This window comes from Salvelinus namaycush, unplaced genomic scaffold, assembly GCF_016432855.1.
Source record: "Salvelinus namaycush isolate Seneca unplaced genomic scaffold, SaNama_1.0 Scaffold435, whole genome shotgun sequence".
NCBI lineage: Eukaryota > Metazoa > Chordata > Actinopteri > Salmoniformes > Salmonidae > Salvelinus > Salvelinus namaycush.
The window spans coordinates 143,176-167,050 of NW_024061126.1; the positions used below are offsets into that span (position 1 = coordinate 143,176).

The 23,875-nt window shown below is 41.4% G+C and overlaps 1 protein-coding gene across 1 annotated transcript; it reads right to left on the reverse strand.

Moving 5' to 3' along the window:
• Window positions 1-115: 115 nt before the first annotated feature.
• On the reverse strand, window positions 116-23,354 carry LOC120041311 (1-acyl-sn-glycerol-3-phosphate acyltransferase delta-like). Its single transcript, XM_038986249.1, has 9 exons — window positions 23,134-23,354; window positions 9,304-9,481; window positions 8,950-9,119; window positions 8,543-8,704; window positions 8,143-8,296; window positions 7,906-8,008; window positions 6,313-6,388; window positions 4,589-4,787; window positions 116-745 (listed from the first exon to the last, which is right to left on the reverse strand). Exons 2-9 carry the CDS (start codon window positions 9,479-9,481, stop codon window positions 669-671), a joined length of 1,119 nt encoding a protein of 372 aa, XP_038842177.1. The 5' UTR covers window positions 23,134-23,354; the 3' UTR covers window positions 116-668.
• Window positions 23,355-23,875: the final 521 nt, after the last annotated feature.

The window sequence follows — 23,875 nt, forward strand, 5'->3', positions numbered from 1 at the left end:
CAATGACCCTAAGCACACAACCAAGACAATGCAGGAGTGGCTTCGAGACAAGTCTGAGTGGAGACTTGAACCCGATCGAACATCTCTGGAGAGACCTGAAAACAGCTGCGCAGCGACGCTCCCCATCCAACCTGACAGAGCTTGAGGATCTGCAGATAATGGGAGAAACTCTCCAAATACAGGCGTGCCAAGCTTGTAGCGTCATACCCAAGACTCAAGGCTAATCGCCTCAAGGTTCTTCAACAAATTACAGAGTAAAGGGTCTGAATATTTATGTAAATGTGATATTTTTCCCCAAAAAATTCTTAACCTGTTTTTGCTTTGTCATTATGGGGTATTGTGTGTAGATTGAGGGGGGGGAACTATTTAATCCATTTTAGAATAAGGCTGTAACGTAACAATCTGTAAAAAGTCAAGGGGTCTAAATACTTTGAATGCACAGTGTGTGTTTGTAGGTGCAGTATATTCATGTATTGGCAAGAGACTGCTGAAGCACCTTCCACCCTTCTTGTCGTACTTGAGTTGAATGCAATGCCATCTCTGACCAGCAACATTCTTTCTTTGGAATGAGTTATTTGCTGGAGGTGAACTGTGCTGTAGGGATGATATTGGTAATGTGAGTGGTCCCTGGGAGCTGGGAAGGATCTTGCAGTTGTAAGGCCATCTCCTCAGTTCAGTGGGACCCCATAGCTGGAGCTTCTCTTAATCTCAGTCTGTCCAATCATCCAGCGCACACCAACTGACACTGAGAATGGGATAGAGAGGAAAGGGATGAACATACTGTATGCTGAGGCGAATATTATGAAGTCTGGTTACATTATCCAGTGGAAATGTTTGACCAACTTTTTCCACGGTATGATTTGTGCCAACACTATCGTGTAAGCGGTACCAACCAATGGCATTACAGGCATGCGATATTATTCAGTACTTTCCAAGAGGAAGAAACAATCTGTTCTTGCTGTTGGTCAGTTTCAAAATATTTGGTAAACAATGGATAAGATTGAGAATGTACTAACAAAAAGACCTTTTAGCAAGAGTTAGTCACACCTGTCACAAAGCGGCCCTGGTTGAAGGTGAGTTTAGTCACGAAAAAGATAACAGGGCTTGCAGTTGGATGTACGACGCCTCCTAGCGGCCATGTTGGAAGACCATCGCATTAATTATTCTGACAACAGCCGAGTGGCTACCCCAAACAGCTTAAGTGCCTAAAACTAGTGGACTCGTCACCACAGTCATTTTCTGTTGAGTAACAAGGCAGCAAAGACAACGGGGGAAAAACGTTTACAGATTCGCCGCAATCATGAAACACCGTTGGTGAGAGAAGTCTCAAGAACTGTCAGAAAAGTTAGGAAACCACCTGGCCGTCAAGCCCTCAATCCAGACAGCTGTCAGTAACAGGTCTACTACTGTACGATCAATTCATCACTGGTAAATCAAGTCTGACTTTCGAGTTTAGTTTGGTTGAGAACAAGTTCTCGTTTACAACTGCGACCTGGCCAAGATAAAGCAAAGCAGTGCGACGAAAACAACAGTTACATATGGGATAAACAATCATACAGTCAATAACACAATAGAAAAATCTGTATACAGTGTGTGCAAATGGAGTGAGGTGGTAAGGTGGCCTTTGATAAACAATTCATGCAATTCAACTACACATATGATTGCCCATACGAGGGGGGGGGCTGTAAATACTGCGTCAAATACCACAGCCGACTGCAGTTACAGCAGTTTCAAAACGGCAATCTTTTTTTTGTAAGGGTGGATAAATGACCAGAATCTTTTTTTTAATACGATGGTAGCCTAGGCCTACTCTACTAACACTAACAACAGATGAATAAAAACGACCTTGTCTTGAATGCAACCAGCTTTTGTCAAAAGTATTTTTTTTGTTTTGTATTTATAGATAACCATAACCTTCTGCCTAAATTCTAATCTGCTACAAAATCTCATATGACTTTAATTTGACAATATCTGGATCCCTTCTAGCCCTAGCCATGACCATGAAAAGGGTAGACGCAAATTGTACAATATGACCTACATATAGTCTGGAGGACATTGTTGTCCAAAAAAATAATAATCCTCCAGTGATTATCATATGATTATTCATAAGAGGGAAAATGTATGGACATTACAGGGCAAAGGCCTCAATGTGCCAAGACAACCTGCTGTGTGACTGTTCCAGTCCAACAATAGATTGAATCTTTGACAAACACCTGAATGAATTAAACACAACCAAACAATCAAGAGCCCTGATGGTATAGGTGACCTGAAGAAGCGATAGTCTAACATCAGGTGTGCTTTTCATATGTTTATGTACTGTAGGTTCACCAGCTGGCCTCAAGATGGGATTCCCACTGAAGATGAGAAATGCTGCAACATCAGTTTCTACTACTCTGTCATTTTCCAGATATGAAAAGGAGACAACCCTCAATTATACGAGATGGTTGTCATATGCTGTGCTTTGGTCAATCTGAATGATTCTGTTGTGCCATTTGAGTAGAGCACCTTCACCTTGTCGTCATGACAAAGGTGCCCCCTTAAACCATATGAATATATCAAATGTAATGTGCAACATGTAATAGACTGTTGTTGCTATTGTAAACATACAGTTTAATAGGATATATTGTTGTCTGGGTGAAATGAAACATCGTCTCTCTGCTGAGACGAGTCCCATTGAATAAGTATCTTATAGCCCAACTATTTTATTTCTTTACAATTTAAACACATTTCACATAGACAATGTAATTGTGGTAGTCTTAGGCTAACCATCTTCATTATCACAGTGCCACTCAGATGTTCTGGGAGAAAAGTATCTTGACTTGGTAGTTGTGTGTTTTAAGCTAATGATCACATCTCCTTCTTTCAGACATTTCACCACCTAGATTACAAGGGTTGGATTTGAACCAAAGCATGTACAAAATCCAGTATAATGATTAGCCTCATATACATTGTCTAATGGTATGGTTTTTAAATTGATAACATAGCTGAACAATATGTAAGCAGTGTGTGAGTTAAGCTATTCTCTGCTTCAGATGCAATGTCAAGGGGTGAATAGCAAATGCCCATAAGGATAATGCCATCATACTATAGGCCAGTGGTTCCAAACTCCAGTCCTTGAGTACCCCCAACAGTACAGTTTTATTGTAGCCCCAGACAAACACCTGATTCAACTAATCAGGCCCTCTGAGTTGAATCAGGTATGTTTGTCTGGGGCTACAACAATGTGTGCTGTTGGGGGAACTGGAGTTGGGCTGTTGGGGGAACTGGAGTTTGGAACCACTGCTGTAGGCCTGTGGCTGCATTGGTGTTGCATGTCATTATCAGCTACAAAATGGGTTCACATGGCTGATATCCTGAGAAATAGTGGCAATCAATTACAACTAATTGTAGAGCTTATGACTGAACAAAAAGGTCATGTTCATTTGAGAATACAACACAGAATTGTGATCTGTGATTAATCAACACTAGTTCATCTTGAAAAATAGTTAAAACAAGCTTAAACACGTAGCTTACTTGTACAGTTTGAAATTATAGGAAAGTGTTGATTCTTTGAAGATTACTTACTAAAATGTCTAACCTTTACATGTAAGTTAACTGTTATTACTAAAGCAAAAATTACATCTCCACTGCAATGGAGGCACTTTAATTGGGGAGAACAGGCTCATGGTAATAGCTGGAGTGGAATGGTATCAAGTACACCAAACACATGGTTTCCATGATCTACAGTGGGGAGCACACTTGATTATTAACTACTTAGGTGTGTTAGTACTGGAACAGAAGCCTGCACCCCCAGCAGGGTTGCCCTGCTCCAGTTGTAAAATGTGTATACATTGTGTAACTTTTAAACTATTTTTGCTAACATACTGTAGGTACACATAATCCATGGCATACAAGGATGTACCCTTACTCTCTTGGGACATTCATCTGCAGACGGATCCATAGCGCTCTGTAGCTGAGGACAGAAAACGTCAAAGAAACAGGCTTCATTGTACTCTAATTAGACAGCACTGAAAATTGTGTTGAAATATGTCCTCAGTTTCTCGCTAGGGACTCGAACTGGAGAATAGTTTCATGAGGTCCTCCCACAAAGGTACTTACCCTATCCAGAGTAGCCTACTCTGCCAGCTAGCTAATCCTTTCACCCTCTATGACTGTTAGCTAGCAAACTGGTGATATTTAATTCACATAGCTAGCTACACAGTATGTAATGTTAGCTAACATTATGTTAGCCTGCACACTAAGTTTCTGTAGCAAACTAGCTAGCTAAAAATACAGTTTGATCATTTTCATAATATATTTACTTGATTGAATAAGTTCTCCCACTGCCTCCGTTTTCTGGGTCCTTAAACTAAATAATGGGCAATCTTCCAAGTTTTGGGTGGTAGCAAAACGCAGCTAGCCATATGGACGACTGAAGGACTTCAACATGGCGCTTGGTGCGGTTGCTAGGTGATTTGTGACGCAACTGCAAGCCCTCTATAGTGAACTTGAATAATCTTGGCTGGCTACATTAAAATTGTCTCAAGGCCGGATTTGGCTCGGGGGCCACTAGTTGATGACCTCTGAAGTATATACCAATAAGACCAACCTGCAGAGCAGAAGCCCACGGTGGCCAGTATGGTGAGAATAGACCCAGAGTTGACCAGCTGGACCAGGAGGAGGTAGAGGGGGTATAGGAGAAGGCAGGTCCAGCCTATCCAGTTGATCAGGGCCCAGGGCCCACGTGGAGGCGTGACTACAGGGCCAGGGAAACACCCTGTCTGGCTGTAGTCCTCCTGGAACTGGTCCTAGAAGCACAATACATGAGCACATCAGCAACCTAACAAACAGGAGCATAGTCCATTGGCTTCACAGCCATAACCACAAGAAAGTGGGAAGGGAGGGGTTCAAAGTCCTTAAAGCTGTCTTTTTGTATATCTGATATAGTATGTCAATATGTCTTTTTGTGGATCTCTTTAATGCAGTGCAATTTAGTACTAATCTAATCTAATGGGCCAAGGGTACATTTTACAGATTGTGCAAGTGCTGCTACCATGTTGTGTTGCTGCCATGTTGTGTTGCTGCCTTGCTATGTTGTGGTTTTAGGTCTCTATATAGTGTTGTTGTGATGTGTGTTTTGTCCTACATTTATATTCTATTTATTTTTAAATCCCAGGCCCCGTCCCCGCAGGAGGCCTTTTACCAGGCCGTCATTGTAAATAAGAATGTGTTCTTAACTGACTTGCCTAGTTAAATAGAATAAAAATACATTGATGAAAGTGTTTGGGTCATAACTTGGTTAAATATATATATATTTTTAAATGGACCATTTTAACATTGTCTCCAAGAGCACATGTTCAACTTCATAAAAAAAACAAGTTCCCACCTCAAGAGGTTAAATAAAATGTTTTATATAGTGTGCCAAAGTGCCAAATAAAGTAACAGGGCTGACGATTTCTTAAAATCAGCCATAAATCCCCATGTGACGGGGGAATGGAAACTTTGGTGCAACGGAGTGGCAATTGAATGCAAGCTTCACAAAATTGTTTTAATTGTTAAAACATTTCTAGCCTGTCTATGGGTAACAGAATGGCCAAAAAGAGTAGAATCAGCTTTTACACTATGATTTCACTATTCGATGTTCAATGGAAAACATTAATTTGGAAAAACATTTTTTAAAGGAATAGTTTCACCATATTAAAGCGAGAGTTCAGTTCACTTAACAGGGTTGACCATAAAATGAAGGACAGATGTAAATGCTGAATTTTGGCACTTTAGCAAGCCTTTATTAATATTAAAAATCATATTTACTGAATTTGCCATGCGGTCTATATTAAAGGGCACTTAATAAAACATGCTTTAAAATCCAATATTGGTGCACAATTTCCACTTAAAATATCAAAAGGGATGCAAGAGGCACTTTTGTGGAATGACCTGGCAATTTACATAATATAAAGTGTAAATTAAGCGAGTTTGAGCTTTTAGCTTTGTCCTTGGTGCTTACTGCACTCCAAAGAGCTGGCTGTTCAAAAAATAAAGCTCTATCTAATCTAATCCAGATGCATGACACTATAATAATAAAAAGAATCAAACTAACAGGGAAGAAAGCGTTTGGTGCAGAGTGCTGGTGAATTAAACATTGGGGACAGAACAAAGTTATAATGTGAAGAGTAGGTATTGACATTAAACTCATTTAAATGGAGAGTTTTAGCTTTGTCCTTGTTTTTAGTCCTTTAATAGTGAACAAATAGATGCAAACTCTGCACCTTGTGCAAATGCTTAGTTAGTAAATCTGGTCCATAGTGTGATCCCTCTCCTCAATTATAACACTACCTTCTCCTGGTAGAGTTTGTGAAGCCAGGAGGAACATTCAGCCTCATCTTCTGGTACGGACTCCAAAGGGATTCTCCTTGAAACGGGGAGGCATAAGCGACAGGGAGCAGAAGAGACAGGGAGGCTTTCAGCTGTCCAATTCAATAGAACTTTATGGTCCATTAAAATACACTGAAAAAAATAGAAAACGTAACAAGTGTTGTTCCCATGTTTCATGAGCTGAAATAAAAGATCCCAGAAAAGTTCCATACGCACAAAAAGCTTATTTCTCTAAAATGTTGAACACATTTGGTTACATCCCTGTTAGTGAGCATTTCTCCTTTGCCAAGATAATCCATCCACTTGACAGGTGTGGCATATCAAGAAGCTGATTAACAGCATCATTATTACACAGGTACACCTTGTGCTGGGGACAATAAAAGTCCACTAAAATGTGCACACACACAATTCAACAGATCTGAAGTTGGAGAGTGCAATTGGCATGATTATTTCTCTAACATAAATCGACTGCAATGTCATTTTAGAGAATTTGGCAGTACGTCCAACGTCGTGTGGGCAAGCGGTTTGCTGATGTCAACGTTGTGAACGGAGTGCCCCATGGTGACGGTGGGGTTATGGCACGGGCAGGCATAAGCTACGGACAACAAACAGTTTTTCTTTTAATGTCGATGGCAATTTGAATGCACAGAGATACCGTGATGAGATCCTGAGGCCCATTGTCGTGCCATTCATCTGCCGCCATCCCCTCGTGTTTCAGCAGGATACTTAAAAGAAAGCTCAAGGTCATTGGCCACATTTTTTCACCTTTATTTAACTAGGCAATCGGTTAAGACCAAATTCTTATTAATAATGACAGCCTAGGAACAGTGGGTTAACTCCCTTGTTCAGGGGCAGAACGACAGATTTTTTACCTTGTCAGCTCGGGGATTCGATCTAGCAACTTTTAGTTTACTGGCCCAACGCTCTAACCACTAGGCTACCTGCCACCCCAATGCACGGGTCCATGTCGCAAGTATCTGTACACAATTCCTGGAAACTGAAAATGTCCCAGTTCTTCCATGGCCTGCATACTTACCAGACATGTCACCTATTGAGCATGTTTGGGATGCTCTGGATCTGTATGTATGACATCGTATTCCAGTTCCCGCCAATTTCCAGCAAATTCGCACAGCCATTGAAGAAGAATGGAACAACATTCCACAATCAACAGCCAGATCAACTCAATGCGAAGGAGATGTGTCCGGCTGCATGAGGCAAATAGTGGGCACACCAGATACTGACTGGGTTTCTGAACCATGCTCCTACCTTTAAGGCATCTGTGACCAACAGTTTCATACCCGTGTTCCCAGTCATGTGAAATCCATAGATTAGGGCCTAATGAATTTATTTAAATTGACTGATTTCCTCATATAAGCTGTAAATCAGTAAAATCTTTGAAATTGTTGAATGTTACGTTTATATTTTTGTTCAGTATAAGTCCAATATAAGGGCCTTGAAATCAGTGAGTTTAGCCTCTAACCAATGGCCATCCCATGTTCCACTCACAGCCCAGCTTGCGATAGAAAATGCAGGCTGAAATTCATTATTAAATACCTTATGTATAAATCTGGATGATATTTTTTCCCGTTGATAACTCCCAGCAAGGTTGGTGTTTCGTTGTTTCTGAAATTTAGTGTACAACAGTACACCGCAGCAACTGAAGGGGTTACAGAGACAAAAACATTAAGTTGTCAAAAGTTCATTGGCATCCAAAATAATGCAGAGATATACAATCATGAGTCATGACATGAGTAGCATTTGGTCATTCTGGAGCTCCCCAGGGTTCCGTACCTGTCCCTCTGAGGTTCTGGACGGCTACCCAGAAGCCCTTGGTCCTGGGCAGGAGGTGGTGTTTGAGTTTAGGCAGGCCTTTCTTCTCTGCCACCTTCATACTGATCTGATGCTTCTCCTCTGTGAAGCGTGTTCCCTCACAGTGGAGCAGGAACTGGCACACAGAGATTCACTGTAGTGTCACTGCTATGTTTTGACTGACCGACCAACCTGCATACTCATATTGATTGTGTCGATCAATACAATCTTATAAATTAACAACCATACTGCATATGCATGTTTACATAGTACCAAAGAAAGTTTGGAATAAGGAGTTTGAAAAGACCTGTTACATCCTCTCATGCCCAGTCAACTTTGGACTATTAAGTGTCAATCATTATTGATTGTATTCGAGGCTCACCCAGAAGTTCTCGGGGTAATCCCGTAGGTTCTGAAGACTCTGGACAAAGCTCCTCTTATCCTCCTCCCACTTCCTCTTAATAAACACCATCTCCAGGAAGTACCACATCCAGCCAATCACAGGCAGGTACGACAACTCTTTCTTGGCTAAACATTTGGAGGCCTGGAAAGGGAAAGATTATTCAAACACAATAACACAGAGGACATTAAACAACTTCTGAAAATCTTAGTCTCTTCTCAGTCTTGATGCAATTCCTTGCTTCCCACCTTCTTCGACAGTATTGGAGGACAAGTTCCAAGGTCCCTCCCATTGGACTTTCTTCTCCAATGCGTTTTGAGACGGAGATAACGAGAGAGGATGCGAGGAATCTAAGACAGATGAATTGACAAAAATCCCTGTTCTCTTACCCCAAGGACCCCAAATCTGTCACAGAAGGTCCAGCCACACAGAAAGTCTATTTCAAAGTTGTGGTTAAGTACGATGATGGCGTTCTCTTTGCCATAGATTTGGTAGTTCGCTGGGTCTGTGTAGAAAGTTACTTCAGTGCCAGACCACCACTCTAGGAGCGCCACAGACTCTGGGGAACACACAACATAACATTAACATAACACAGCACAACCTAGCCTAGCTGAGCACAAATAATAGACCACTGTCAGTAGCTACAGTAACTTTATATTTCAGTTATTGTACAACGTTAGAGTATAGCCCCTGCAGCATCAGTTAAGTGAAACAATAGTGAAAGAGAGTGATATCCTACTCACGGCTGGTGAGGGAGTATCCCAGTTTACAGTTGATCCGCCGGGCCAGCTGCTTGTTGATTGGCCAGAGGGGCAGAGTGCAGATCTGTAATAGGTTGACCAGGAGACCGCTGACCAAGAACCCATAGCAGATGATCAGGGTACACAAGAACTGGCCCTTCAACCACTGTACCAGACCCATCTACAGGGGAGGAAATGAGAGGAGTTTTAGGCATAATAAAGATATAGTTGATGCACAGCAGGTGACATAGGAACCACTGCACCAGCCCCATTTTTCCATTGGAAGCTAGACCCTGTTGGTATGAAAACAACAGAAATCTGACCACACCTTCTTCTGCTCTGATTGGAAAATGACTTGAGGTGAAAAGAAGCTCATCATTCAGCTGGCCAGTTCTTTCAGATCAGAGGACAGATCTTTGAGACAGCGCCAGACATTTTAGTCATTTAGCAGATGGTCTTATCCAGAGCGATTTACAGGACCAATTAGGATTAAGCACAGAGATTTTTCACCTAGTTGGCTCGGGGATTTAAACCAGTGACCTTTTGGTTTTGGCCCAACACTCTTAACCGCCGCCACAGACAGATCCAATCTCGTACAAACATCCAATATCCTGAACAACATACAATAGCCAAGTCTGAAAGACGGATACGCGTCAATGAGAGAAATTGCAGTTATCAGTACAAGTCTTCCTCATTAAACAACCAGGATCACCTGAAGCATGCACAGAACAATGTAAACATGCAGGAGCTGGCCTACTATGCTCTGCCTGTTTCTGGAGACAGAAACACCACCAGTGTTTTGAAAAGTCTGATTAATAATACTTTCCTGTGGATATTTTGTCTCAAATTCCCAAAGGGTATGAGGACCATATCCTTGTCTCATCGCGCTCCAGCAACTCCTGTGGCGGGCCGGGCGCAGTGCGCGCTAACCAAGGGGGCCAGGTGCACGGTGTTTCCTCCGGCACATTGGTGCGGCTGGCTTCCGGGTTGGAGGCGCGCTGTGTTAAGAAGCAGTGCGGCTTGGTTGGGTTGTGCGTCGAAGGACGCATGGCTTTCGACCTTCGTCTCTCCCGAGCCCGTACGGGAGTTGTAGCGATGAGACAAGATAGTAATTACTAGCGATTGGATACCACAAATTGGGGAGAAAAAGGGGAGAAAAAAATAAAATAAAAAATAATAATTTTGTGTGTGAGATATTCATTTTTGGACATAAGACAACAACAAAAAACCCACCAGAAAATCAGCTCCAAGTGATTTTAAGTTAAGAAATCTGTTCAAGTATTCCCACGCATAGAGAGATTTGACATGATCATATGCAAATGTAAGCAAGCTTTGAAATGATATTTTAGTCAAACATTATATCCGTTTGGGTATCTCGCGGTCAATATGCAGTCTACAAATTGTAATTATGTTCCAGCCCCCCGACCATCCACTCAAGAAAAAAAGAAAAAAAAAAAAAAAAATATATATATATATATATATAAAAAATAAATAAAATAAATAAAAATATATATATATATAAAAATCAACCCACGGCTGAATCTAGTTGATGATCCCTGTGGTGGAGTAAGTTCAAATATTATTTGATTCAACATTCTGTCTTGGAGAGGTCCTGAAAGGGACATTTCCAAATAGTTTAACTGCAATTTATATTATAGACGTGAATTGCGAAAGCTAATTTAAAAATCGGGCAAAGTTCACCCCACCCTTGCTCCAGAACAGTGGGAACTAGCCTTATGACTCATCTCTCGCTCTCTTGACCGAGGCTGACCTCCCCCTGACCGAGGCTGACAAAGTGAAGCGCTCTCTGCCCTCCAAAGAGCTGGCTGTTCGGTTGACAACATACTCATACTAGAATCAGGACAGAAACAGTCTTGGTTCCAAAAGTCTTGTTTGATAGGAACTTCTTGTTCATGTAGAATGATCACAAGCACTCACTGTGAAAACCTGTTCACTGCATAAGAAAGTGAATAGGAATCTTCCAATAGAAAAGGTAACAATTCCCTGTATAATATATGGTAGCATTGGAAATAGTTGATAGTCCGCAGAACTCACTCTGTTTCACCTCCTAGCTGCTCAACAGGGCACGTCAAGGCAGACACTGTTTTTGCACGTACACATAGTCTGACTGCGATCTGATGACTATACAGAGTTGTGTACATATTATCTCAACTAACTGGTGCCCCCACATTAACTCTGTACCGGTACCCCCCTGTCTTTAGCCTCGCTAATGTTATGCTGCTCTTTAACTTTGTTACTGTTTTTTTTATTACTTATCCATTTTTTACTTAAAACTACATTGTTGATTAAGGGCTTGTAAGTAAGCATTTCACTGTAAAGTTATACTCAGCATGTGAAATATACTATTTTATTTGATGACACACCCTGCTAGGTTACACTCTGGGAACTACTACAGTATATATTAATAGCAGACTGGCCCTACTGCACCACACTACAATACAATCTACTATGGAGGAATTTACCTCAGGGGAGTGGTTGTGTACAGTAGCATATCAGTGGCGACCTGTCATTCAGGGCAGAGCAACCCATTTTTAGCATACACATGCATATAAAATTTGGTTTATTTTTGGGGTGGGGGCTTGCCTGTTTTGCATGTTATTTTGGCATTAATACGTGTCACATATCAGTTTGTAAAAAATATAGAGTTAATAAAGCCGCATACAAACATGGTCTCTTGTTTTCTTGAGTAAGGCAGCTCCAAAATGCAGGTGTTTCAGCCTAGCTCAGTGCTTTCTGTGGTCGTAGGGCAAGCAGGCAGAAAATACAGAGCGTTGCGCCGTGATTGGCTCAGTGTTCTGTCACTCATGGGGACACTACGTCACCACCAAGTCTAAGGGTAGAGCTAGAAAAGTCAAGCCCCTTGGGTGCTGCCATAGTTACATTAGAAGTCCCTATCCAAGAAAGCTCAAGGTCATTGGCCACAGATATATATTTATACCTTTATTTAACTTCTTATGGCTGCAGGGGCAGTATTGAGTAACTTGGATAAAGGTGCCCATTTCAAACGGCCTCGTACTCAATTCTTGCTCGTACAATATGAATATTATTATTACTATTGGATAGAAAACACTCTCTAGTTTCTAAAACCGTTTGAATTATATATGTGAGTAAAACAGAACTCATTTTGCAGCAAACTTCCTGATAGGAAGTGGAAAATCTGAAATCGATGCTCTGTTCTAGGGCCTACCTATAAATGGGCTTCATATATATTAGTATACATGCACTTCATACACCTTCCACTAGATGTCAACAGGCAGTGAGAGAAGAAATGGAGTGTATAACATGATCTGAGGTCAAATAAAAGCTCTTGGCATGACGTGACCCCAATTTCCTGTTTCGTGGAACGCGCGAGAAGGGACCTGGTATTGCCTTCTGTAAAGCTGTCGTTATAGACGACTAATATCTCCGGCTTTGATTTTATTTGATAAATGTGACAATATCATCGTAAAGTATGTTTTTTCAATATTGTTTTATTAGATTATTGAATTTTTTTTGTGACGTTAGGCGTGTTGCTTTGTCTGCGTATGTTCAGGAAGGAGAGCTTCGCGCCACTTTGCTAGCTTTCCGTGCTAATTGACTGGAGAAGAGGACATTCTAAATCCAAACAACGATTGTTCTGGACAAAGGACCCCTTGTACAACATTCTGATGGAAGATCATCAAAAGTAGGACCCATTTTATGATGCTATTTCATATATCTGTCAAACATGTGAACTAGTAGTTTGCGCCCGGATTTTGGGCACTCTCTCGCTATAACTAAGCTGGATGTCGTAATGAAGTTATTTTTAGAATTCTAACACGGCGATTGCATTAAGAACTAGTGTATCTATCATTTCCTATACAACATGTATTTTTTAGTAACGTTTATGTATAGTTATTTGGTCAGAATAGTTGTCATAAAAATATCCGCACATTCTGGGAAAAAGATGCTACGTTAGCACAATGTACACTGCTCAAAAAAATAAAGGGAACACTTAAACAACACAATGTAACTCCAAGTCAATCACACTTCTGTGAAATCAAACTGTCCACTTAGGAAGCAACACTAAGTGGCCTGCTGGAAGTCATTTTGCAGGGCTCTGGCAGTGCTCCTCCTTGCACAAAGGCGGAGGTAGCGGTCCTGCTGCTGGGTTGTTGCCCTCCTACGGCCTCCTCCACGTCTCCTGATGTACTGGCCTGTCTCCTGGTAGCGCCTCCATGCTCTGGACACTACGCTGACAGACACAGCAAACCCACTTGTGTGGGTTGTAGACTCCGTCTCATGCTACCACTAGAGTGAAAGCACCGCCAGCATTCAAAAGTGACCAAAACATCAGCCAGGAAGCATAGGAACTGAGAAGTGGTCTGTGGTCACCACCTGCAGAACCACTCCTTTATTGGGGGTGTCTTGCTAATTGCCTATAATTTCCACCTTTTGTCTATTCCATTTGCACAACACTATGTGAAATTTATTGTCAATCAGTGTTGCTTCCTAAGTGGACAGTTTGATTTCACAGAAGTGTGATTGACTTGGAGTTACATTGTGTTGTTTAAGTGTTCCCTTTATTTTTTTGAGCAGTGTATAACCACTGATTTCAGCTCTAAATATGCACATTTTCGAACAAAACATAAGTGTATGTATAACCTGATGTTATAGGACTGTCATCTGATGAAGCTTATCAAGGTTAGTCAAAAATTATATATCTTTTGCTGGTTTGTTACGATCGCTAACTTTTGCTGCTGGTAAATGGCTTGTGTTTCTGGCTATTGTGGTAAGCTAATATAATGCTATATTGTGTTTTCACTGTAAAACACTTAAGAAATCGGAAATATTGGCTGGAATCACAAGATGCCTGTCTTTCATTTGCTGTACACCATGTATTTTTCAGAAATGTTTTATGATGAGTATTTAGGTATTTGACGTTGGTGTCTGTAATTACTCTGGCTGCGTCGGTGCCATTTCTGACGGTAGCTGTGATGGTAGCTGCAATGTAAAACTGATTTATAGCTCAAATATGCACATTTTTCGAACAAAACATAGATTTATTGAATAACATGTTATAAGACTGTCATCTGATGAAGTTGGTTCTTGGTTAGTTAGGTTGGTTTTGTGCATGCTACCTGTGCTGTGAAAAATGTCTGTCCTTTTTTGTATTTGGTGGTGAGCTAACATAAATATACGTGGTGTTTTCGCTGTAAAACATTTAAAAAATCGGACATGTTGGCTGGATTCACAAGATGTTTATCTTTCATATGCTGTATTGGACTTGTTAATGTGTGAAAGTTGAATATTTCAAAAAAATATATTTTGAATTTCGCGCCCTGCACTTGAAGTGGCTGTTGTCATATTGTGCCCGGCTTCGGGCTTGCAGCCCAAAGAAGTTAACAAGGCAAGTCAGTTAAGAACAAATTATTATTTTCAATGACGGCCTAGGAACAGTGGGTTAACTGCCTTGTTCAGGGGCAGAACGACAGATTTTTACCTTGTCAGCTCTGGGATTCGATCTTGCAACCTTTTGGTTACTAGTCCAACACTCTAACCACTAGGTCAACAGTAGCTTTGATTGGACTGATGTCAATATCATACTTTCAAAATCTTCACTAGCAGTCATCATGAATCAAGTTGACAATCTTTTATTTATTTGATCTTTATTTAACCATGTAAGCTAGTTGAGACCAAGTTCTCATTTACAACTGCGACCTGGCCAAGATAAAGCAAAGCGAAACAGAGTTACACATGGAATACACAAACATACAGTAAATAATACAATAGAAAAAGTATATATACAGTGTGTGCAAATGAGGTAGGGTAAGGGAGGCAAGGCAATAAATAGGCCATAGTGGTGAAATAGTTACAATATAGCAATTAAACACTGGAGTGATAGAGGTGCAGAAGATGAATGTGCAAGTAGAGATACTGGGGTGCAAAGGAGCAAAATAAATAACAGTATGGGGATGAGGTAGTTGGATGGGGTATTTACAGATGGGCTATGTACAGGTGCAGTGATCTGCTCTGACAGCTGGTGCTTAAAGCTAGTGAGGTAGATATGAGTCTCCAGCTTCAGTGATTTTTGCAGTTTGTTCCAGTCATTGGCAGCAGAGAACTGGAAGGAAACGCGGTCGAACGAAGAATTGGCTTTGGGGGTGACCAGTGAAATATACCTGCTAGAGCGTGTGCTATGGATGGGTGCTGCTATGGTGACCAGTGAGCTGAGATAAGGCGGGGCTTTACCTAGCAAAGACTTGTAGATGACCTGGAGCCAGTGGGTTTGGCGACGAGTATGAAGCGAGGGCCAGCCAACGAAAGCATTCAGGTCGCAGTGGTGGGTAGTATATGGGGCTTTGGTGACAAAATGGATGGCACTGTGATAGCAAATTGGATGCAGTCTGATTAGTGTTTGAGGCTATTTTGTAAATGACGTCGCCGAAGTCAAGGATCGGTAGGATAGTCAGTTTTACGAGGGTATGATTGCCAGCATGAGTGAAGGATGCTTTGTTGAGAAATAGGAAGCCGATTCTAGATTTAATTTTTGATTGGAGATGCTTAATGCGAGTCTGGAAGGAGAGTTTACAGTCTAACCAGACACCTAGAACTCAGGAAGCCATCTCCTGAAACACACACACACTCAAATAGAAACTACAACACAGAAACTGGGGAACGTAACAGTAGTTAGAACCGTCCAAAGTAGTGATGCAGGACGGGTGGGCAGGGATCGGTTGAAAAGCATGCATTTAGTTTTACTTGCATTTAAGAGCAGTTGGAGGCCACGGAAGGAGAGTTGTATGGCATTGAAGCTCGTCTGGAGGTTAGTTTACTCAATACTGCCCCTGCAGCCATAAGAAGTTGCTTGGATGAAAAGGTGCCCAGAGTAAACTACCTGCTCCTCAGTCCCAGTTGCTAATATATGCATATTAATATTAGATAGAAAACACTGTAGTTTCTAAAACTGTTTGAATGATGTCTGTGAGTGTAACAGAACTCATATGGCAGGCAAAAACCTGGAAGTGGGAAAACTCATCGCCTATCGAATACACAGTGGGATATCAGTCAGTTTGCACTTCCGACGGCTTCCACTAGATGTCAGTCTTTAGAACCTTGTCTGATGCTTCTACTGTGAAGTGGGGCCGAAGGAGACGGGAATGAGTAAGGTCTGCCATGAGCTGACCATGCGCATTCACATGAGGGAGCTCTGTTCCATCGCACTTCTGAAGACAATGGAATTCTCCGGTTGGAACATTATTGAAGATTTATGTTAAAAACATCCCAAAGATTGATTCAATACATCGTTTGACATGTTTCTACTGACTGTTAACTTGTTATGGCTGCAGGGCGGTGCCGGTACACTTATGACAACAGCCCGTCTAAGTGCATGGCGCGAAATTCAAAATATATTTTTTTGAAATATTTAACTTTCACACATTAACAAGTCCAATACAGCAAATGAAAGATACACATCTTGTGAATCCAGCCAACCTGTCCGATTTTTTAAATGTTTTACAGCGAAAACACCACGTATATTTATGTTAGCTCACCACCAAATACAAAAAAGGACAGACATTTTTCACAGCACAGGTAGCATGCACAAAACCAACCTAACTAACCAAGAACCAACTTCATCAGATGACAGTCTTATAACATGTTATTCAATAAATCTATGTTTTGTTCGAAAAATGTGCATATTTGAGCTATAAATCAGTTTTACATTGCAGCTACCATCACAGCTACCGTCAGAAATGGCACCGACGCAGCCAGAGTAATTACAGACACCAACGTCAAATACCTAAATACTCATCATAAAACATTTCTGAAAAATACATGGTGTACAGCAAATTACAGATAAACATCTTGTGAATCCAGCCAATATTTCCGATTTCTTAAGTGTTTTACAGCGAAAACACAATATAGCATTATATTAGCTTACCACAATAGCCAGAAACACAAGCCATTTACCAGCAGCAAAAGTTAGCGATCGTAACAAACCAGCAAAAGATATATAATTTTTGACTAACCTTGATAAGCTTCATCAGATGACAGTCCTATAACATCAGGTTATACATACACTTATGTTTTGTTCGAAAATGTGCATATTTAGAGCTGAAATCAGTGGTTATACATTGTGCTAACGTAGCATCTTTTTTCCAGAATCTCCGTATATGTTTCTGAAACTCAGCTATTCTGACCAAATAACTATTCATAAACGTTACTAAAAAATACATGTTCTATAGGAAATGATAGATACACTAGTTCTTAATGCAATCGCTGTATTAGAATTCTAAAAATAACTTCATTACGACATCCAGCTTACGTTATAGCGACAGAGTGCCCAAAATCTGGGCGCAAACTAATAGTAGGCATGTTCCGACAGATATATGAAATAACATCATAAAATGGGTCCTACTTTTGATGATCTTCCATCAGAATGTTGTACAAGGGGTCCTTTGTCGGGAACAATCGTTGTTTGGATTTAGAATGTCCTCTTCTCCAGTCAATTAGCACGGAAAGCTAGCAAAGTGGCGCGAAGCTCTCCTTCGTGAACAAACGCAGACAACGCAACACGCCTAACGTCCCGAAAAAATTTCAATAATCTAATAAAACTATATTGAAAAAAACAGACTTTACGATGATATTGTCACATTTATCAAATAAAATCAAAGCCGGAGATAGTAGCCGTCTATAACGACAGCTTTTCAAAAGGCAACCCAGGGTCCTTCCTCGCGCCTTCCTGAAAACAATAAATTGGTGTCTCGTCATGCCAAGAGCTTTTATTCGACCTCAGATCAAGTTATACACTCCATTTCTTCTCTCACTCCCTATTGACATCTAGTGGAAGGCGTATGAAGTGCATATATACTAATACATATAAAGCACATTAATAGGGATGCCCTAGAACAGAGCATCGATTTCAGATTTTCCACTTCCTATCAGGAAGTTTGCTGCAAAATGAGTTCTGTTTTACTCACAGATATAATTCAAACGGTTTTAGAAACTAGAGTGTTTTCTATCCAATAGTAATAATAATATGCATATTGTACGAGCAAGAATTGAGTACGAGGCCGTTTGAAATGGGCACCTTTTATCCAGGCTACTCAATACTGCCCCTGCAGCCATAAGAAGTTAAGGAACTTTTTGACATTTCGTCTGCTTTTAGTGAACGCGCTTCGTGACTTTGGATTTGTTTACCAAACGCGCTAACAAAAGTAGCTATTTGGACATAACTGATGGACATTCCCGAACAAAACAAACATTTCTTGTGGAAGTGGGAGTCCTGCGAGTGCATTCCGGTGAAGATAAGTGAAGATTTATAATGCTATTTATGACTTCTGTTGACGCCACAATTATTGAATATTGTGCTTTTGCCGTAAAGCTTTTTTGAAATCTGACACAGCGGTTGCATTGAGAACAAGTTTCTTTAATTCTATGTAAAACATGTATCTTTCATCAAAGTCTATGATGAGTATTTCTGTTATTTGATGTGGCTCTCTGCAATTTCTCCGGATATTTTGAAGGCATTTCTGAACATGGCGCCAATGTAAACTGAGGTTTTTGGATATCAATATGAACTTTATTGAACAAAACATATGTATTGTGTAACATGAAGTCCTATGAGTGTCATCTGATGAAGATCAAAGGTTAGTGATTAATTTTCTCTCTATTTCTGCTTTTTGTGACTCCTGTCTTTGGCTGGAAAAATGGCTGTGTTTTTCTGTGATTTTGCGGTGACCTAACAATCGTTTGTGGTGCTTTCGCTGTAAAGCCTTTTTGAAATCGGACACTGTGGTGGGATTAACAAGAAGTGTATCTTTAAAATGGTGTGAAATACTTGTATGCTTGAAGAATTTTAATTATGAGATTTCTGTTGTTTGAATTTGGCTCCCTGCACTTTCACTGGCTGTTGTCATATCGATCCCGTTAACGGGATTGCAGCCCTAAGAAGTTTTAACAGTGTCTAAAGAGACAGAAGTATACAGAATGTTGTCGTCTGCGTAGAGGTGGATCAGAGAATCACCAGCAGCAAGAACGACATCATTGATGCATACAGAGAAAAGAGTCGGCCCGAGAATTGAACCCTGTGGCACCCCCATAGAGACTGCCAGAGGTCTGGACAACAGGCACTCTGATTTGACACACTGAACTCTGAGAAGTAGTTGGTGAACCAGGCGAGGCAGTCATTTGAGAAACCAAGGCTGTTGAGTCTGCAGATAAGAATGTGGTGATTGACAAGAGTCGAAAGCCGATGGCCAGTTCGATGAATACAGCTGCATAGTATTGTCTCTTATCGATGGCGGTTATGATATTGTTTAGGACCTTGAGCGTGGCTGAGGTGCACCCATGACCAGCTTGGAAACCAGATTGCATAGCGGAGAAGGTACGGCGGGATTCAAAATGGTCGGTGATCTGTTTGTTAACTTGGCTTTCGAAGACTTTAGAAAGGCAGGGTAGGATAGATATAGGTCTGTAACAGTGTTTGGGTCTAGAGTGTCTCCCCCTTTGAAGAGGGGGATGATCGCGGCCGCTTTCCAATCTTTGGGGATCTCAGACGATACGAAAGAAAGGTTGAACATGCTAGTAACAGGGGTTGCAACAATTTTAGAAAGATAGGGTCCAGATTGTCTAGCCCGGCTGATCTAGCCCGGCTGATTTGTAGGGGTCCAGATTTTGCAGCTCTTTCAGAACATCAGCTATCTGGATTTGGGTGAAGGAGAAATGGGGGAGGCTTGAGCAAGCTGCTGTGGGGGGGTGCAGGCCTGTTGACCGGGGTAGGGGTAGCCAGGTGGAAAGCATGGCCAGCTGTAGAAAAATGCTTAATTATCACAGATTTTCAGTGGTGAGAGTGTTTCCTAGCCTCAGTGCAGTGGGCAGCTGGGAGGAGGTGCTCTTAATCTCCATGGATTTTAGTGTCACAGAATTTCTTGGAGTTTGTGCTACAGGATGCAAATTTCTGTTTGAAAAAGCTAGCCTTTGCTTTCCTAACTGCATGTGTATATTGGTTACTAACTTCCCTGAAAAGGTGCATATCGCAGGGGGCTATTCGATGCTAGTGCAGTACGCCACAGGATGTTTTTGTGCTGGTCAAGGGCAGTCAGGTCTGGAGTGAACCAAGGGCTATATCTGTTCCTGGTTCTACATTTTTTGAATGGGGCATGCTTATTGAAGATTTTGAGGAAAGCACTTTTAAAGAATAACCAGGCATCCTCTACTGACAGAATGAGATCATTATCCGATCGATTAGGTCGATTAGAAAGGCCTGCTCACTGAAGTGTTTTAGGGAGCGTTTGACAGTGATGAGGGGTGGTCGTTTGACCGCGGACCCATTACATACGCAGGCAATGAGGCAGTGATCTCCGAGATCTTGATTGAAAACGGCAGAGGTGTATTTGGAGGGCAAGTTGGTCAGGATAATGTCTATTAGGGTGCCCATGTTTACGGATTTGGGGTTGTACCTGGTAGGTTCATTGATAATTTGTGTGAGATTGAGGGCATCAAGCTTAGATTGTAGGATGGCCGGGGTGTTAAGCATGTCCCAGTTTAGGTCACCAAACAGCACAAGCTCTGAAGATAGATGGGGGGCAAGCAATTCACATATGGTTTCCAGGGCACAGCTGGGGGCAGAAGGTGGTCTATAGCAAGCAGCAACGGTGACAGACTTGTTTCTGGAAAGGTGGATTTTTAAAAGTAGAAGCTCAAATTGTTTGGGCACACACCTGGATAGTAAGACAGAACTCTGCAGGCTAACTCCGCCCCCTTTGGCAGTTCTATCTTGTCAGAAAATGTTATAGTTAGGGACATTTCAGGGTTTTTCGTGGTCTTCCTAAGCCAGGATTCAGACACTGCTAGGACATCAGGGTTGGCAGAGTGTGCTAAAGCAGTGAATAAAACAAACTTAGGGAGGAGGCTTCTAATGTTAACATGCATGAAACCAAGGCTTTTACGGTTACAGAAGTCAACAAATGAGAGCGCCTGGGGAATGGGAGTGGAGCTAGGCACTGCAGGGCCTGGATTAACCTCTACATCACCAGAGGAACAGAGGAGGAGTAGGATAAGGGTACGGCTAAACGCTATAAGAACTGGTCGTCTAGTACGTTCAGACCAGAGAGTAAAAGGAGCAGGTTTCTGGGCACAGTAGAATTGATTCAAGGCATAATGTACAGACAAAGGTATGGTAGGATGTGAATACAGTGGAGGTAAACCTATGCATTAAGTGACGATGAGAGAGATAGTCTCTAGAAATCTACTGGCAAATCCTTTTTAATCCTTGTCATACGAAGAGAAATAATGAAGAGAAATTATAGATCCATCAAAACCTGATACATTTTATCTGCCATTGGACAAACATTACACAACAAGTTGGAAATCGCAAATTCAACAATGAGTGGTTTGGAAGCATCATTGGCTAACTGCAAGCATTGCAAAGCAATCATTAGCCTGATATTCAGTGGAGTGGCCCCAAGTCTAAGATTAAGGGTCTCTTTTCCTAGTTTAAAATTATAAACATTCAACATTGGCCATTCTGTCAATGAAGCAGGATTTGTGCAGCGCTCAAAACTTCTTAACTCGCAACTGCAAAATCTGACTTTAGTGAGTTCAAGACAACTGGGAACTCAGGGAAAAACGAGCTACGACTAGGAAAATAAGTTTTGAACTGTCATCCAACTCGGAATTGTAAATCCGGAACTCGGGCCTCTTTCTAGAGCGACAACCTGAAACTCACTGACGTCATCATGAGTCAAGCTTTATTTTTCCAGAGTTCCCAGTTGTCTTGAAAGCACCATAAATCCAGAGAATGCCAGACTTTGATGACAAAGTTTGATGTCAAAATGTGCCCACGAAGGACCACCACGCCACCTTCCTGTTGACGTGGGCACATCACAACAAGGCTAGTCCAAAAATGTTTTGTATGCAGCTGCATAAATGATGTAATATGCCAGGGAGATATGTACACTGTAGCTAAGAAAGTAACACTAAGTGCATGTTGGGCTACTAACGGCTTTCTACACATGTGCCTCACCTTAATAATTTGGTCATTTTATTTATTTAACCGTTAACTAGGTATGTCAGTTAAAATCAAATTCTTATTTAAAATGGCCTACACCGGTCAAACCCGGACAACGCTGGCCCAATTGTGCGCCGCCCTATGGGACGTGCCTTAAAACGGGATATGGTAGGTACCAGGGGCACTGGTTTGTGTCAAGAACTGCAACGCTGCTGAGTTTTCCACACAGACACACACAACAGTTTCCTGTGTGTGTCAAGAATGGTCCACCACCCAAAGGACAACCAGCCAACTTGACAACTGTGGGAAGCATTGGAGTCAACATGGGCCAGCATCCCTGTGGAACACTTGAAACCTTGTAGAGCCCATGCCCCAACAAATTGAGGGGGGGGGGGGGCAACTTAATATTACAAAGGTGTTCCTAATGTTTGGTATGTAACCACAATGTCTTTTTTCTACAGATGATTCTAAGCAAACGCATCCCATGACATCTTCATGTCAAATAGGTCTTGGTTTCTATCTGCAGGGCAATGACATTTCATTAGAGCAAAATTACTTAAATTAAATAAATTGATTTCAAACTATAGCCAAAATTATTTATCTCAACAGGTTATTTTGGTGATGATAACAATCTCGTAAATTATATACTTCAAAGTCATAAAGTATATTTCAATGATTGAAATCTTCCAGACTATGGCTTTAATTGTAATCAATAATCTTACCAAAGACTCTTCCAAGTAGTCTAGTTGTATTATAATAACAATACAGGAGTATCCTAATATGACAGAGTGGGGGAAAAACACATTTAGATAACCATAATAAAAGTTTGTTACAGTAGCTACCTTGTCCGTTGTCCCTGGCTTTGGTTCCTTTATAGCAGCGATAAAGCTGTCCAGACACTGACGGAAATGTTGTCTCCAAACTGTCTGTCTGTAGGCTTGATCAGAATGATCATTGAGGAACGGACCAAAAGTGTTTGAGAGATGTCCTTATGTCCCCAAACTAACTCCTTCAATCTAATTATAGGAACACCCGCCGCCAGAAACCCCACCTGACAACACGCCACTTTTATTTGGCATTTTCTCAATTGGTCAAAGTTCGACCTCTCCGGTTTCAAAAGGAAGCGAGGAGAGGACGGAGCAGAGGACGCGAGTAATCGAGAAAATTCAAATGATTCTCCGCATTCGGGGGGGTTGTATTGGGTTCGCCTACCCTACGTGTTTATTACAGCTGATGTGAGGAAATCCCTCTTGCATGTGCTCGCTGCTGCTGTGTGTAAAAAGTGTAGAAAGTAGAAACTTCTCGTGCAGAAACAATAGGCTGGGTTAATGACTTTGCCACTTGCCCAGATAATGACAACCCAAACAATGTAGCGCCACTGCTGAACTTTCTGTCTTAACTTTCTATTTCATTATTCGGCCTGTAGCTCCCTCTACTGGCTGATTAAGTGTAATGCATTAATGAAGCGTTTCCTACAAAGCTGTGTGTACTAGGGCTAGGCTTCTACAGTATTTGATCTGCCTATGATATTTAGTAATAGTGTGTTAGTTGACTGCTTCTCTATGTAGCATTCACATGTTATAT

Excerpts from the sequence above, each read along its gene's own strand:
- LOC120041311 (XM_038986249.1), bottom strand. The coding sequence starts at position 9,481 with ATGGGTCTGGTACAGTGGTTGAAGGGCCAGTTCTTGTGTACCCTGATC. Across the intron at positions 8,297-8,542 it reads ATTACCCCGAGAACTTCTGG|TTCCTGCTCCACTGTGAGGG; the intron begins GTGAGCCTCGAA and ends TCTGTGTGCCAG. Across the intron at positions 8,009-8,142 it reads CCAGAACCTCAGAGGGACAG|TTGCTGCGGTGTACTGTTGT; the intron begins GTACGGAACCCT and ends TAACCCCTTCAG.